Source organism: Anser cygnoides, chromosome 1, assembly GCF_040182565.1.
Source record: "Anser cygnoides isolate HZ-2024a breed goose chromosome 1, Taihu_goose_T2T_genome, whole genome shotgun sequence".
NCBI classification, from domain to species: domain Eukaryota; kingdom Metazoa; phylum Chordata; class Aves; order Anseriformes; family Anatidae; genus Anser; species Anser cygnoides.
Genome location: NC_089873.1, coordinates 66,678,291 through 66,694,498, shown reverse-complemented (window position 1 = coordinate 66,694,498; position 16,208 = coordinate 66,678,291). Strand labels below are relative to the sequence as shown.

Genomic DNA, 16,208 nt, shown 5'->3' with positions numbered 1-16,208 from the left:
GTGTGAGTATGCACTTGGGCTCACTCACAAATAGAGGCTGCAACACTTTGTGGGACTGAGAAGAATGAGGAAGATACTAAAGGTCCTTCACATCCTGCAATGCTTGTTTTATATGGACCCTTAAAGGGAGACTCCACATGCCTAAGGACGTTAGTTTCTTTTGCTGTTGGAAGAGCACACTGTCACTGCTTTTTTGGGTACCAAACCCATTATACTTTCTCAGGCAGGCTGCAGAACATTTTGTAAGGGCTTAGAGCCAGATTCGAAGACAGCTGGACAAGACATTTCCAGGATCCCCAGGACACTAAGGTACCAGCTGATCACAATGACCAAAACCAGGAGATGTTTCTTCTGTTCTCTGGGACTAGCATTAATTTATTGTGTATGACTAAGGTGAAGCCCACTCAGACCAGCTCCTGAGAAAAGGAAAAATGATCTTTGACCTAACACAAATGACATACAATTGACACTTCTGTCTTTGGAACAGCTTCCATTAAAGAGAGAGTATGGCTAAGACATGCTCTCCCACAGTTTATTCAGGCTTGTGCCCAGATCAGGCTGATGTATGCTACAGGGAAATGATCTTCTTGCCCTTGTGGTCCCACTTAAGGGTTCAAAGAGACACCAGTAGCATGCTCTACTTCAACATGACCGTTTGCTTTCTTTGCCAGCCAGCACAGAAGCCATGTGTTGGAAAAATGCCGGATTTTTTCTGAAGAATCTACCATATCAGCCATGGAGCAACTTCCACTTCAGTCTTGCATCTGCTTGACCACTCTCACCCTGCTGCTTACTATGTCATGAACACTTTTACTGTATGCAGTTTTGAGTCTGACAGAGCTTTCAGACTAGGTTTAAGATTAGCAGTCATCTCCCAGTCACCTGATTTTGAATGCACATTACTAGCAAGCTTTGGTGGCTTGCACGAGGTTAACAAGCCAGTAATGTTTCCTTGTGATCCCTAAGTTTTCCTTCCAGCACCATCTCTTGTGGCCTACCACCATGATATGAGATCCCACCATGGTCAATATCCTCTACTTCCTTCTCCCAAAGCCCATAACAATGAACCTTTCTGTCCTTAAAAGACTCTGAATTTTTAGACGTATTTTCCTTAGAAAAATAAGCTCTACTTAAGAAGGATGGCAGACATATCTAACACTCCCACTCCCTGGAGGAAGCCTGATAGTTCTTACATACAGATCTGTCTTTTCTGACGGCAGTTTAGTCAGTAGAGACAAGGTCTCTTAAAATCCCCCTTAAATTAGTGTTTTTACAATGTTAGTGTAAGGTTTTCCTTGTCCCCTTGCAGAAATGTTTGAGTGGCCCAAATACTTTCTAAAGGCTAGCAATCTGATGTACAGAGGGGACACTGCCATGTCCTCTGAATTTCAGCAACTAGTTCACCTCCTAGAGCTGAACTTCGGAGAGAACCGTGATGACTCCCTCCAGCCCAGATTCTCTTCTGAAGCACTTCAGAGAAAACAAGAGTGCTTTAAAGTTCAACTGCAATTAAAGAGATGAGCAATATAAAACTACAGAGCAAAGGTAAGGGCATGGAAGCTGTGGGCTCAGTGCCACCAAAGGCCTGTATTAAATGTGCAATGTAACAGCTCACTGTGTCTGTGTTTATGCTTACAGCTTCACACTTGGGGAGGAAGGGAAAATGATACAGAAAAAGGGAAAAACAATTTCTGATGAAACTAGACTGAATTTAGCATCCTTAAACCAGAAAGGGATGGGGCCCAGAACATCTTCAAGCCCTCCAATGTCAGCCAGGACACACATTTTTCTAGATCTTTCTAGCAGTGTCCTTAAGAGGCAGTAAAGCTGTTACACATCTGAATAGTCTCAATGACTCAGTTAAAGCTTAAATGCCTTGCTATCTCAGAGCACAACTGCATAGACTTTTATCAGCTTTGCATTTCTTACAAATGGCTCAATACCTGAGATTCAGTTTCTTATGTAACTTACAAACTTTAAAGCAATTAACTGAGATGACCTGGTGATAAGATTAGTGCTGTTTTATCTGTGCTCTGAGTGCTACCTAGAAATACAGCACCATTAGAAAAGTAAACAAACCAATAAGGGGAAGAAAAAAAAAGAGAGAGAGGAAAAGGAAAAACGAGAAGATAAGGAAGGCTTGACTTGACTAGGATGTGGAAATAACGATGGTCTTATCTCAGCATTCTTGAAGCCTGAACTGAGGTTACCATCTGCAACATTAGGTGGTTGCAGAGCTAACTTGAACACTGCCTCAAAGTGAGATCCGGGGTTACTTAACGAAACACAAGGCTCTTAGGTCAGGAATAGTAAAAGTCCAGACAAAGAAAAAGTCTCTGACCACTCTGTTGTCTTTGGTTAATATACTACAAAGAAAACAAACAAACAAACAAAAAACAGTTAAAATAAATCTCATGGCACTGCAGGGTGGAACTGGAGAATTTGGACCAGGCAGCATACAATGGGAGGTTAAAAAAAAAAAAGAAAGCACTGATGCTTCCCCAGACCTATAGGGAAATGAATGTGTTTCCTAGCATCTCCCAAGATGCCAGTGAATGAGGCACTGCAAAACCCCAGTGAGTAGGACATGATTATGATCCCTGTTTCAAAATGGAGAAATAAGATGCAGAAATGTTAAATGGATTGTTCAACATCTCACATAGAAATCAATTGCAGAACTGGATTAGACCTTAATGCTGTCTTTAATTCTCTTCCTTTTCCTCTTCATTGCTTTCCACTGTGGCTTTATGATACTGGCAATCACAGATGCAGAGCTTAAAACAGTAGCAACAGCTGGCAGCCTCATTGTGGGAAAGCTTCCCACACTGTTCATCCAATATAAAACCATTTTGAAAGCAGGTACATAAAAAGGTGCCCCGTCTCTCCTCCCTAGAGTTAACAGTGACATATCTAGTGACAGGATTTAGTTTTAAAATAACAATTTTCAGTACACTGTTGCAAACAAGTTGATTTATCTTCAAAGTATAAAGGACTAAATACAAGGATTTATAAAGCAGTAAAGTACTATGTATAAAGAGAAAATCATTTGTGTTCTCTCAGTAAAGGAAAATTTTCCACACAGCACTGTAAAAATTAGGGAGAATAAAACATAGATTATATTGACTGCTTCTCTAATGTACAAGACAATGATTCAAAGAGTATTTATAATCTTGGAAGAAATGTTTGCTCTTGAAATTCTAAATGTGGTTTCTAAAATTATGTTTTGTTCATCTGATGGTGTCTTTGTTTCTTTTATATCAGGGAGTTGTATTTGGACTTTTCCTAGAAGTGTATCATCTGAAAGCACCCAGAATTTGTTTGCGCTTGGTGTTTACCATGGAAAATCCGCACAAATATATAAAGATTAGGCTACCTACTGACATACTCTCACCAATTTCCCTGCTTTGTGCCTTTTTAACACAGCTGCTGATCACTAATTCCATCTCCGCTGTATGTCCACGTCACTGCTCCTGAATACACACCTGACATAAAACATTGCACTATCATCCCTCCTATTCTTCCCACCTTTCCAGGACTGTATCTTTCTGTATTATCGTTTCACTCAGGTGGCATTTTCCACTAGTATTGATGATGTCAGTGTCACTAAATTGCCATTGTGTTTAAAGCTAAGTGAATAATGGAAAAGATTATAATTTACTGGAGAACATCAAAAGTGTAAGTTTTACTTTAATGTCAGAATATTCTCTCCTGCAGTCAGACATGAGTGGGCCTGAAGTACTGCTTTGGAGGCTTCTGCTAAGGCCTTCCACATGAGCATGAACTTCACCCACGGAGGCAAAAAATCATGGAGAAAATTATGAATAATTAAAAAACAGATAAATCTGAGACTACTGCAACCTACTTGCCAATATTTTAGGAACAGGAAAGAAGGCAAAATACGATTAATACATTATTCATTGCAAGTTATTCCTCAGCTCTGACTGTGCTTTACACATAGGCCCCTGTACAAATTAGAAGACATATTCCAGGTAACATTTTATTCCATGCAAAACTGGATTTCAGATCTGCTACAGAATGAAGGTAAGTATAACTACTCCTATTGCTGGCTGTTTCCTACATTACATCTCTGCCAGAAGCTTTAGGAATATTTGAGTATTTGAATAGATCAAGCTTCCTGAAGTATTAATGATATTCTCTCACCATTTGCCTTTCTACTAGCTAATTCTTCTAGCACGATTATATATTTTGTGTAGGAGTGGAGAAATGTCTTGAAAAAACAATGACCTCTCCAGGATGCTATGTTGAAGCTTATGCTTTTATAGTTATTGGTATGTTGCCCTGGGTGTATCTGATTACCCAATGCCTGAAACAGCTACTAGTTCCCTCAGAAACCAGGCCTGGGACTCGGTGACGATAGCTTTCAGACCCAAAGATCCAGGAAAAACAGTCCCTGGACCAGAGTTCTCCACTATTTCTGAAAGGGCAAAGATGCGTCTTTTGCTGGAAACTCTTGTTAGCTGGAACATTTTTCCTCACCTATTACTACATGTCTAAATAGGCTGCTTTTTTCTTTTCTTTTTTTTCTTTTTTTCCCCTCTTTTAGTAGTTACAAGCTTGCTTTTGCCACTCCCTCTGAGATTACAAACTGATTTTCTGTCTCTGCCATCTGACCCTGAAAACAATCCACCCTGCCAGAGAATCAAGGCTCAGAGAAGCTTTAAAGGCAAATGTATGATGCAAAAGTCCAAGTCTGTAGTTTTTTCTGCCTCACAGCTCTGCCATCTTGACTGTCTTCCAGTTCTGGTCTTGTTTTTTCTCATGCTCTATCTCATATTTGTCAGAAATTTCCTTTGAGGGAGTTTATAGCAATTCTAGGGACATTTTTGTAGCTGAGCCTGCAGAAAACTCACTCTTTCACCACCTTGGTTAAGCTTTTCATAAGGTGCTGACTGGTGCCCACATGGGAAAAGGCAGGCCCTGGGCTGCTCTGAGTGACCACACGATCAGATTTGTTCCAAGAGCTCCAATCTGGGTAAGTCAGGAGCTGACCTGTCTTATGACCTCCCTTCAAGCTGAAAAACTCCTGCCATACCAAGCTGGTGTTTTGGAGGTATGTGCATGGAGGAAGAAAGGACTATTAAATAGGTACCACTGTGCCTTTATGCAGAGGGAGAGGAGGAAGGAAAAGGAAAAACATGGGAGTCTGGAGTGTGGAAAAGTCTGTCTTTGTAGAGCTGCTGCTTCATGCTGGACTTCTCTGAAGGAAAAGGGCTGGCAACATCTTTTGCCCATTGCTGCTGGTGTTGACACTGTCTCCCACTTAGGCCACTGTTGAGTCTGCTGGAGCTCGCATGGGCTCCTCAGTGTCACCATAAAGCAACAGAAAAGGTCACAAGGCTATCTGCTGGTTTGTTTTCACTTTGTCTTTTGCACAGAACTTAAGAGCACAAACTCAGCTCATGTTATTGTTCCAGATTCCAGTTAATCTGCATGGTATCAAGTGTCTCCAGAACCCTATACCAGACTTCTCCCCAGTCCTTACCACTCATATCATGGACACCAGGTCTGTTCAGCCTTCCCCATCCTGCCCTGGTCTTCAGATGACAACCAGCAACCTAGCACTCTCACTACCCAATTAATGTTAAAAAAAAAAGTAAAGAAAAAAGAAAAAGAAAAGGCTACCATGTGAGTGACTTGAAACTATATATGATGTGCAGCCCTCTTACATTCCAAAACAAGCGCAGAAGTACCTTGTGATTTTAAATATTCTTAATAGCCGAACACATCTCAACACTGAAATGCCCAGTGGTGACATGATCTTTGTCTCAACCAGAATCGTTTCCAGGATTCCTCCACACACAATGAAACAGTCAAAGCGGTTGAAGAGGGACACAAAATAGGCCTGTAGACCAAGGCTGTACATCTTCAGCAGCATCTCTGCCGTGAAAAGAGCTAGCAGCACCTTATTGGCAGTGTCTCATGAAAAACAAACAGAAACAGAACGAAGAAACTTAGTTAAAGGATCATCACAGATAACTATTGACCCTTGCCTGTAAGAACTCCCTTCTGGGATCAGCCTGAAAGAGCAACCTTATCTAAGCTTGGGTCAAAGGATGGACTTCAAAAGTGTGGGCAGCTCATTCACAGAAATGTTTTACAAGGATGGTTACAGCAATTCTTATGTATTGCACATACAGCTGTGATGTGTTACACAACCTCCATGGCAGGGATATGCCTTCCCCAGCTCAACCTCCCATCATAGTTGTCATCTGCAGATGGGAGCGGGAATAGAAGAGCTGCTGTGCTACCTGCTGTTGCTTAATTAAGCCTTTCAGCTGCTCTCACCTCCAGTGAGGATTCAACTGCTCTGCAGACTGAAGAACTTTACAAATCTCTCTTCCTTCCACATCTCCCTGGTAGCTAGAATTTATCATAAACACCATTTCAGGGAAGACCTTGGAGAACTTGTGGCTCCCACTAGCCATCCATAAATTGGAAATCCAATAGCTGCAGATATATATTCAGCATAAACTCCTGATTTCATCTACACCCAGCAGAAAACTGCTTTGGCTAGAAACCAGAAATTTATGTTTTCCCTGAAACCTCTCCTAATGTGGGCAGATATTTTCTTGTATTGGTTAAGGTCCTCCTCAGAAAAAGGACTATCTGCAGCCGTGTATGCTCCTTTTACACTGTGTGGCCCAACACACCAGCTCCTCCCTCAGCCCCCTTTCTTGACACTGACCATAATAAACAGCACCATCAGACTCTCCTCACCTTGAACCTCAGTGAGCCAGTCAGGCTGGTTGTAGTGTTCAGAGGCAATAGTAAGGGTGTTAAGAAACACGAGGAAGATCACCAACCAGTAGAAAACATTGGACTTGACAGCGGCACGGCACTTTCTTCTGCAGAATCGATTCCACCGGCGCCAGTAGCGACTTGAAAAATTAGAAAAGAAAGAGTGCTTTTCAGATAGGGAACCCTAGGCTACTGCAAAGCTCTGTCAAGGGAGACTCTAGTCTTGATTCATTGTCCAAACCTGGTAGAGAATAACTTTGGATTTCACCCTGAGAAATGTTTTATCCTTATCATCTGAGTCAACAGTAGTGATCATGCTTTCTTTAGGAATAAAGTTAGTCCTAAGCCAATTTGCAACATTTAATGGTGAAGAAACCTCTTCAAGCAATGTCTTAATCTGATTAAGATATCCATCACGGCTATCCTGAGGTCTTTTAGCCCAGTTCCCACTGAAATCTTTATTCTTCCTGTACTTAACGCTTGTGGCCTGAACTCAGAATAGTCAATTAAAAGATGTCCACTATATACCATGGACCTCTGGATCAAGCCCTTGGAGAGGTGGGAACAAATAAGTTCTGTGGAAGGTTTCCAACACTCTGCAAGGTTCAGGACCTAGCCTAATCCCAGAGCTAACTCTGATCAGAAAAACTTAGGGGACCTCAACATCTCACCTTCATGCCTGGAACTAAGGATACCATTTGTTAATCAACAAACCTTTTAAAGTTTGCCTGCCATGAACACGTCCTCTTATGTCACTGATTTCTGAGGGTAATTACTAACCACAGAAGATATTTAAAGCTAATTACACACCTCCTACTCTTCAGAATTTAACTTGCATAGCAACCAGTTTCCAGGCAACATTTGCCACTGTATAATAAATCTAATAGTTTTTATATAGACGGTATATACATAGGTGTGTGTGCTCTATAGAGATTCACACATACACAACATTACAGGACAAAGGAGGAGAGAACTTTTCTTGGCTAGTCTTCTCTTACATATCATTTCCAGAGATAAGCTGTGGCCGTGCTTCATGTCAGGGTTCAGCATCTAGATAAACTAAAGCCAGGCAACGTGAATGTTCCACACTGGCCAAGAACTTTGCAACATTTTAACAGATAATCAAATCCAAGCCGTTTTAGCTATGTAATTTGTAAGGGCATCTAGTCTATGTAGCTCAATCATTTAATCAAGGTTGTGTGTTTTGCAGTGAATTGGAGACAAGAAACGATCTTCCAGCTTTCAAAAGTCACAACACATATGCATATACATTAGCCTTAAATCGTCAGCAATCCCCCACACTTGTGTGTACTTGTGCATTAGTGTGCATGCACATCACCACGTGGTGATCGAAGTGTTTTCTTGTGCTTACACTTAATACTTTAAAACCATGGATTGTACAAATGTGATCATGTATGTAATGCTCTGCACAGGGATGCAGATAGGCAATATGTACACATATGTGGATTCCTGAATTGACCTTACTGTTTATTATTTAATTAAAGTGAAGGACAGAGTTATTTTCTTGTCCCAGTTACTGAGAAAGTTTATTTACTTTTTTTTTTTTTTTAATAAAATTGAGTCTGAATTCAGAGTGAGGAGGGCAGCTGCTCCTACCGAAGATGTAGAAGTGGACTGGACATCAACAATCAAGTTACATGTATTCAGTCAACTCTTCCAATGGACGCCCACAAATGACCACCTGAGGACTACTTCACATTGTTAAGAACTTTAAGTCAACAGAGAAGGAAATATCACCATCACAAGATTGTGCCTCATGATAAAAGGGAACACTTCACAAATAACCTGAAGATGCAAACTTCATCAGTTGAAAGATTTACAATCAAGCAGAGTAGAGTACTGGAACAAAGTGTAGAAAACAGAACCTTGAGCTGACAGGGTTGATATTGATGAATGTAGTATAATTATATGGTTGAACTATTTTTTTTTCCTTTGCTTTTATATTTCATGGTTCAAAATGTGCAGATAGCAATCAGATAGGTACTTCTGAGTGAAAATATTCTCAGTAGTCCCTGCGCCTTATTTCAGTATGATATTTAGAAAAAGCATGTTGATATTTCATAGACGATTGACTAATATCTACCAAGTTTGACAGCATGTCCTAGAATCAAGATAGTGTCCAACAGATGCAGGAATAAACACTTCACAAGGTAAGGAGCAAAACCAGTGGAAAGGAAGAAAACAAAAATCAGTTTTACTTACCTAAACTTAGATTTGGAGATCCGATGCCTGAAAGATAAAAATTGCCATTAAAGTTTCTGAAGCTGTCCCATGCCTCCTAGACTTTTATGAGAATAGTGACAGAAAGAAGCAAAGTTAAGCTCAATTTTTTTTTTAAATCCATGCTGTTTTCCTTTTGAATCCCCTGTGAGGCAATATAGGCACTGGGCAGGGCTAGGATTCTCTGATATCTAAATCTTGTTGTTTGGTGGGAGTCATGAAGAAGGAGTCATGCCACGATGGGATTCTACCACTTACAGATATTAGTGAAATAGCCTTTCTCTTGGGTAAAAATCTGGCCTAATGCTAGGGGTATTGTACATCTGCTACCAAGTTTATTTTTCAAGTATAACTCTCTTTTTTTCCTTTTCACCACCAGTTTTTTTTTTCTTATATTAAAATATGTATGACTTTATACAAACAGACTTGTTGCTTTCACACATCACCTGTCACTTCAGGATATATAAGCACATTATGAAACCATGGGGAAAATAATGCTTTCATTTTTTTTTCCAGCAATTGAGGGAAAAACAGTATATGGTGGATATTTCATATTTACATACCAATGATCGTATTTATTGGTCCTTATTATCTGCGTAAAGTGTCTTGAAATTAAATAGGACTGAACAATCAGCAATTCTGTTGCTATCAATGAAATTTGGGATAACAAGCATTCCTGAAAACTGGGCCATGTTCCCACTAAACATGTATTTAAATATTTAATTCCATTCACTCAGGTTCATTCACCTAAATAATCTCATTAGCCTTAAACAAGAAGTCACAGGCAAAACTAGGGACAGATCCCAATTCCCAAGCAAGTGTCTTGCTCTGCTTAACACTTGTCCTGTAAGTCCCTCAAATGTCTTGTGGTATGCACACATTGGTGCACAGAGAGAAATAAAGGTATGTGTATGCAATGACATTACTCAGAGTTGATTTAAGAAGCTGCAAAATCCACTATCAATAATCAAAAGAAATGAAAATCTGGAGAGTGACTATGAATAAGATATTTCTGCTGAGTGGAAGCATTTCTTAAGGTTCCCTCTATGGCAAGAAAGTGATTGATTGTTGACAACAGTCAGCAAAGGTCTTCCTGTACTGGCTTAAAAATGGATTCACTGTTAGCTGACATAGGAGAAAGTAATTCTCAAAGCATCCAACACAACTTTCTCTAGCAGTCTTAAAACTGGTCATGTCCCTCTTTGAGGACATCAGTCACTGACGTGTAGTCCATGATGGGCCAGTTTCCTTACGTGGAAGACATTTTAGTGATAGAAACATTTCACCAGCAGATAGTCCAAGAAAAAAAGAAAACAAACAAACAAAACAAAAAAAAAGCCTTTGCACTGAACTGTTGTGTCAAAGGCAGGTTCTCTGAGCCACACATAGGCAGCAGCATGGTTACAGACATGTGCAAGAACTTCTTCAAAAGAGAAGAAGAAATGCACTGGCTGCACAGACTGCTAAATTATACTGCAGAGGCCATGGAACTTTATTAAAGGTGCTTCACTAGTCATCCACAGAGCATATACTTAATGTTAATACTATCCGAACATCATACTGAGAAGTCTTGCTTAATAAGCCCTACCTACTGTAATGGATCAGATTGACAAGGAACAGGAAAGAAGGATCAGACAAGGCTAGGAGAAAAAAAAATAAGAAAAAAAAATGCAATGACAGAGAAAGCTTGTCACTGAAAATGAGATGGCGAGGACTTTCACAGGAAGAAGCTGGGGGGGAGGAAAAGAGAGCAAGAGAGATGTCATGGGGGATTTGCTCAGTGTAAGGTGAAGGAAGGACAGGGAGTGTGAAGTCCTCTGATGACCTCTCTGGCTGATGGTTTCCCAGTAAGGGAGCCCTGCTCTGTTGCATTTAAGGAATCTCTTGTTTATTTTGGCAAAAAGAGATGTGGCAGGTGTAGTACTCATCACGCATGTGACAATTATCTTTGGAGCATTACGAGCAGCAGCCAAGTGCATTCAGTGCTCCAACAGGTTAGCTACAAACCACTGCCCTCCCCCCCCAGCGCCTTACTGCTACAGCAGAAGGCTCTATCACATGTGGGTGTGCTGTATATATAGAATAGAACAAGGGAGGAGGATTAGATTTATATTTAGAGGCAGAATCCAAGAGCAAATTTGAATTCTGGAAACACGAATTGTACAATAACTGGTTTTGACAACATTATGCCCTACTCTGAAACATATTTTTCAAGTGACCCTTGTGATCCAAGAAGCCTTTGTCTTTCAAAACCAGTATTAACTACATAGTATACAAAAATGTTCTTAGAACATTTTTCAGACAGTCAAATAATCTGAATTTGGGGCCTTGACACGGCCTCTTTGTGACACTCCAAACTAGCACTAGCCAGGGATTCGGTGGACCAGATTCTCTGCTATGGGTTTAAACAGGGATCTCTTACACCCCTGATATTCTGGATGCTTTATGTATTTGGAAGAAGGAGAGATTCTTCACTTGTGTCCTGCTCTGGAATGTAATTTTTTTTTTTTTAATATCACGATATTGGAGTCTATAAGAAAATTATTGCAGATCACTATTGAATGTTTTTGTCATAGAGACCATGTAACTCAGATTATGTTTTAGAAAGGCAAACACAGAAATCAGATTTTTATCGTTTGACTAGATATCTTTAATTCTCTAAAATACTCTTCTAGCCTTACCTGGTTATATACCACATACAGATAAGACAGTGAAATTTAAAGATTTTATAAGCATAAGCTCAGGATAATCAGTGTAATTTAAATGTAGTGAGATAGCCCATATTCTGAGAGATAAAGCAACAAAACAGATCTTTGGAAAGCCATCTTCCCTTTCTGTCTTCATGCTGATGGAAGGCTATTTCATTGCTTCTCGTCAGCATGCTGGAATCTCTGAAGAGAGGACGCCCACCCTGGGGTCCTTCCCCCCTGCCCCCACATTCCTAGGACAAGAGCATATAGTGACATAGAATCAGGAATTCTGAATTCATTCTCATTCAAAGGAATCATTTTCAGGAATGCATGCTGCATACCTAATAATCTCTCATCCTAATAAAGTCTTAGGGCTAAGTTCTACCCTCAGCTACTTCTCTGCAATTCACACTGAAACAATGGACCTCCATCCTTCCACCTGCTCTCCTCAGTACAATGCAATTAATACCGCAGGGACATACAATGACCATTTCTAATTTTTGACCATTTATTAAAAGCTCTAGCGAAACAGAATAGAAGACTGGCCCTGGAGAACTTGAGCTCTGATGTGGACTGAGATCCTTCTGCTTGCCCTTCTTGCACAAGCACTGAAGAACATGCTGACCTGAATAAGTGATGCTGGTTTTAAGAGAGGTGGTTGTTAGCCAGCAGCAATAAGAATCTGCAGAACATCCTTAAGAAAACTGGATCTATCTGTCTTAAAATTGAGCTGCTTTGATATTTATCAGGCCTTCTCGGGCTGGGAAACAGACTGGGAAAATAAGCCAGCACTTCAGAATTTAGTGAATAATCTAGCTCTCCCTGTGGCAAGTCACAGGTAAAGCTGGTCTCAGCACCTGATGCAGGAAGAAATTTCTCCTCCACAAGGGCATGCTATTGTCCTTTAGACACATACCTAGAGCTGACTGTAAATATCAAAAATGCCGTGCTTATAAATAAATTGGAGAACAGTAGCTAAGGCTGACAAACAAAAGTTGATCCTGTGTGTTTCCTGCTGAAGTCAGCACTGGTTTCAGAGCTTTTGGCAGACTTTTCTTATCACTGCTCCTGATGTGCTTGGGACTTTGGTCCTCAAAGGAGGCTATCTTCTCATTTAGGTCAAAAACACCAGCAACTGTAGTGAACCTGCAAGTAAACTGTCTCTTTCCCCTTTACCATTGGCTCCTATGTTGATTATGGCAAGAGCTGCATAGGAATTATTTTACCAGAAAAGCATCAAGTGAAAAATCAGTGATGGTTCAGCTGCCAGGTAAGGCTTCCATTGTTCATAATATTTTAAGGATAACCTTTTTTTTTTCAGTTAAAAAGCCAGCGTAGGCTGTTCATTTTGTTTTATCATCTTTTATTGTTTTAACTCTCTTTGGTGGAAAAAACAATCAAACTGTCCCCCAAATGTATGGAAATCCCAGCCAAGGTGAAAATACCAAATGGCTTATTGTTTCAGTGAAAGCAGATCATTTTAAGCTGTCTTTCCCTTTGAACTCAAGTGCTTCAGTTTTCTACTGTGGCTCCATGGAACATTAGTTTCCACAAAGGTCTTTTTTTTTTTTTTTTTGCTAGTACATATGTATAAAAACAAGTTCTATTTTGGCACTCCGGATCTGTATGACTGTATTAGAAAATTAGCATTCTGGTTGTATTAGAAGATTATATACACTGCCATCCTGCACAGAATAGATTACTGTTGATTATAAGCAACAGCCTGTCCACAGGAATCCAAGACCTGCTGAGCAGTAACCATAGAGGTTTTGAGAAATTACTCGCTACTGGAAAGTCTTGGGTATAAAGCTATCCTGTAAACAGAAACCCATTGCTCCTAGTTCTGGGTTTATCTCACTGATATTTTTAGAGGAAACACATTTCTTTGTATCTGGAGGCAACAGGTTATTAGAGCTGTGATACATCAGAATTAAGATAAGTTCCACTTCCAAACATTGGCCTTGAGGATAAAAGCTGTTGTGTTTCTACTACAGGGCAGATGTCAGCACAGTACAAGGCAATATCGTGACAGGGATGATATACTGTGGATATTCTTGGACATTTTTCAATGTCCAATGGAACCCTACAAAACCTCCTTCAAATTCAGACACCTGATAAAGGTAGCACCCACCTTAGGAAGGGAACTACTCTTGGCCACATCTCACCTGATGGCAGCAGAATTAAACTAGGGATGAATAGGAATGAAGTTTTTGTTTTAGTTTTAAGAAACCGGATTTACACAATAAGCAAAGAGATTAGATGTTATATTCCTCCTGAAACTCCTTCTGCTGGTTTGAAGGCTGGCATTGCTCCAGACAGCACAGCTGATGAAGGCAGTTTCTATTGTATGGATACTATAGAAATAAAAGCTTCTTTGAAACAATTCATCAGTAGGAGATAGCGTGTGTTTGAGAGGTATTCTCTTGATCTCACATAGCATATGTCTTTGTGGAGCTGAGAAAGGCTGTCAGGGAAGATCTCCTTTTCCAAAAGGCATGCTTGAGCCTAGCTTCTCAAGCAGATCTTTCTGTCATTCACAGACCAAGCCTTTCAAAGCTCTACAGCTTTTTATACAAACAAAAAGAACAGCCAGTGATTCTAAGTTATCTTCACTAAAAATGCTTTTTCTTTCAGTCGCCTAGATACTTTTTATCATGAGCCCGTTCCAAAGGCAAGGTCAGCCAGTAACCATGGTGGTGGTGGCAGTGCTAGGGCGGTTAAATGCCCTAGCAGCCTGATGCCACTAAATAAATAAATGTATTACCTTTGACTTGAAATCTCCCTGTTGCTTCAATCATGTCTGGTTGCAGCTTGCCCAGTGCAGTCTCTGCCCTCTGGGAAAAAATGTGTTTAGAGAGAGACAATGGGGACTCGTGGCCACTAGGTGATTTTAGCAGGCTGGTAAAAATGAAGACTCGTCTGCAATACATGAAATTCAACAACTGAACAAAAAACTTGTCTAGCTATTTCAACTGTAAAAACAAATTCCAGAGGGCAGATGACTTCTCAAAAGTCCAGGCCTAGACTTCAACTAGAGTAAATCAGGATGGCATGACCACAATTGTTAACACTTACTGAAAGTCACTAGTACTACTTGAGGAACTTAATTGAAAAGTTCAACTGACTTCTGCATGAACTATTCTTATCCTTAAGTGACCCTGAAGAATTATTGGAAGCACTGGGCCAAATGCTAATGCTCTGAGTCAGGTTCCATTGAAGTTACATACTATTCAAATCATTTCTGAAATCCTTGCTTACATTTTATATGTTCTAGCAAGAATATTGACCTGTGAGAGGTTTAAATGAAGGCTCAGTGAGAAGAGGAGGACATAATCGTTCTTGAAACCAGGAAAGCTGATTTCTCTGTCCACCTGACTATGTGATATGTTAAACAAGCAAGACAGAGAGGAGTCCAAGCCTTAGAGTGCTAGGCACATCTGAATATACCCACAACTGCAGAATTTGGAGCTCCACAAGTTCACAAAATCAGAAAGCATTGATGAAATTTGTATTTAATTCCAGACTTTCAAATACAATGATAGTCATTCATTTTCCTGGTTGAAGGCTCCCATCCATCTCTGAGAGATGAAAAGCAATCTCAGTAAGGCCTTGAGGATCTTGAAGGTCCTTGGGTAAGGAGTAAAAAAAAAAAAAACCAAACAAAAACAAAAAAACAAAACTCACCCTTCTCAATAACAGACTTCAATTTCCCTACTATGCACCACCCATTCTCAATGGAAGTGGAAAGTGGCAAGGAAACTGTTTATCTCCCTGAATCTTAAACATCCTGCTCTGGTGAAACTTAGGGCGCTGTTTTAAGATTTACAGCACAGGAAGAAGAAATGAAGTTCTGTTTTCCTGTCATCTTTCTATGTCTTCTTCCCCAAAATGTATGAGACATAGCTACCCCTTCTCCTAATAATGTGGGCATGGTGATCACTGTGCCAGACCACAGTACTGTTATTTTACTGTGGACATGTTGGACTGTTTTAAGTAAACTCCATTCTAAATGATGATTACATTTAGAGTTGGGTTAAACTTCAGCTCTCTTGACCATATTCCAGCTAAGGTAATTATGTTCTGCATGCCAAAAATCCCCATACAGTTCCGGTGCAAAACAAGCTACCCTTCTTCTACATCTCCTTGTACACTCGTGTCCTTTCTCCTTAAGCTTTTAAACACCTGTCACATTTTACCCTCAAGGTGGCTGAACTCTAACACTATGAAAATAATCCTTGCATGTACAGCTTATAAAGTGTTTTAGGATCCCTTGGGATTAAGGGCATTAAATGAATGCAAACTGTAATATTAAAAATATATGCAACTTTATAGTAACAGTTGACGTTGTTGGCACTGTGTAGCACCAGGGGACCCATTGTGTTAGGAACTGTAACTGCAGAATAGAGATGGTTCTCCAAATTAGATCCATCTGGAAGATGTGGTCACATATCCAGCTACTGCTTCCTACAGAGTGACAAGAGCACAGGCATCTCAGTGGTGTGCTAAAGGGAGCGTTAC

General features: G+C 40.2%; 1 protein-coding gene across 32 annotated transcripts in view; it reads right to left on the bottom strand.

Moving 5' to 3' along the window:
• The window catches only part of CACNA1C (calcium voltage-gated channel subunit alpha1 C), a 482,661-nt gene that overhangs the window by 100,767 nt on the left and 365,686 nt on the right, over positions 1-16,208 (bottom strand). For all 32 annotated transcript variants that reach the window (XM_066990241.1, XM_066990238.1, XM_066990239.1 and 29 more), the window contains 3 exons: positions 8,983-9,009; positions 6,739-6,899; positions 5,712-5,937 (listed from right to left, as the gene is read on the bottom strand). In XM_066990241.1, coding sequence (XP_066846342.1) covers positions 5,712-5,937; positions 6,739-6,899; positions 8,983-9,009 — 414 coding nt within the window. The remainder of the gene's footprint in view (positions 1-5,711; positions 5,938-6,738; positions 6,900-8,982; positions 9,010-16,208) is intronic.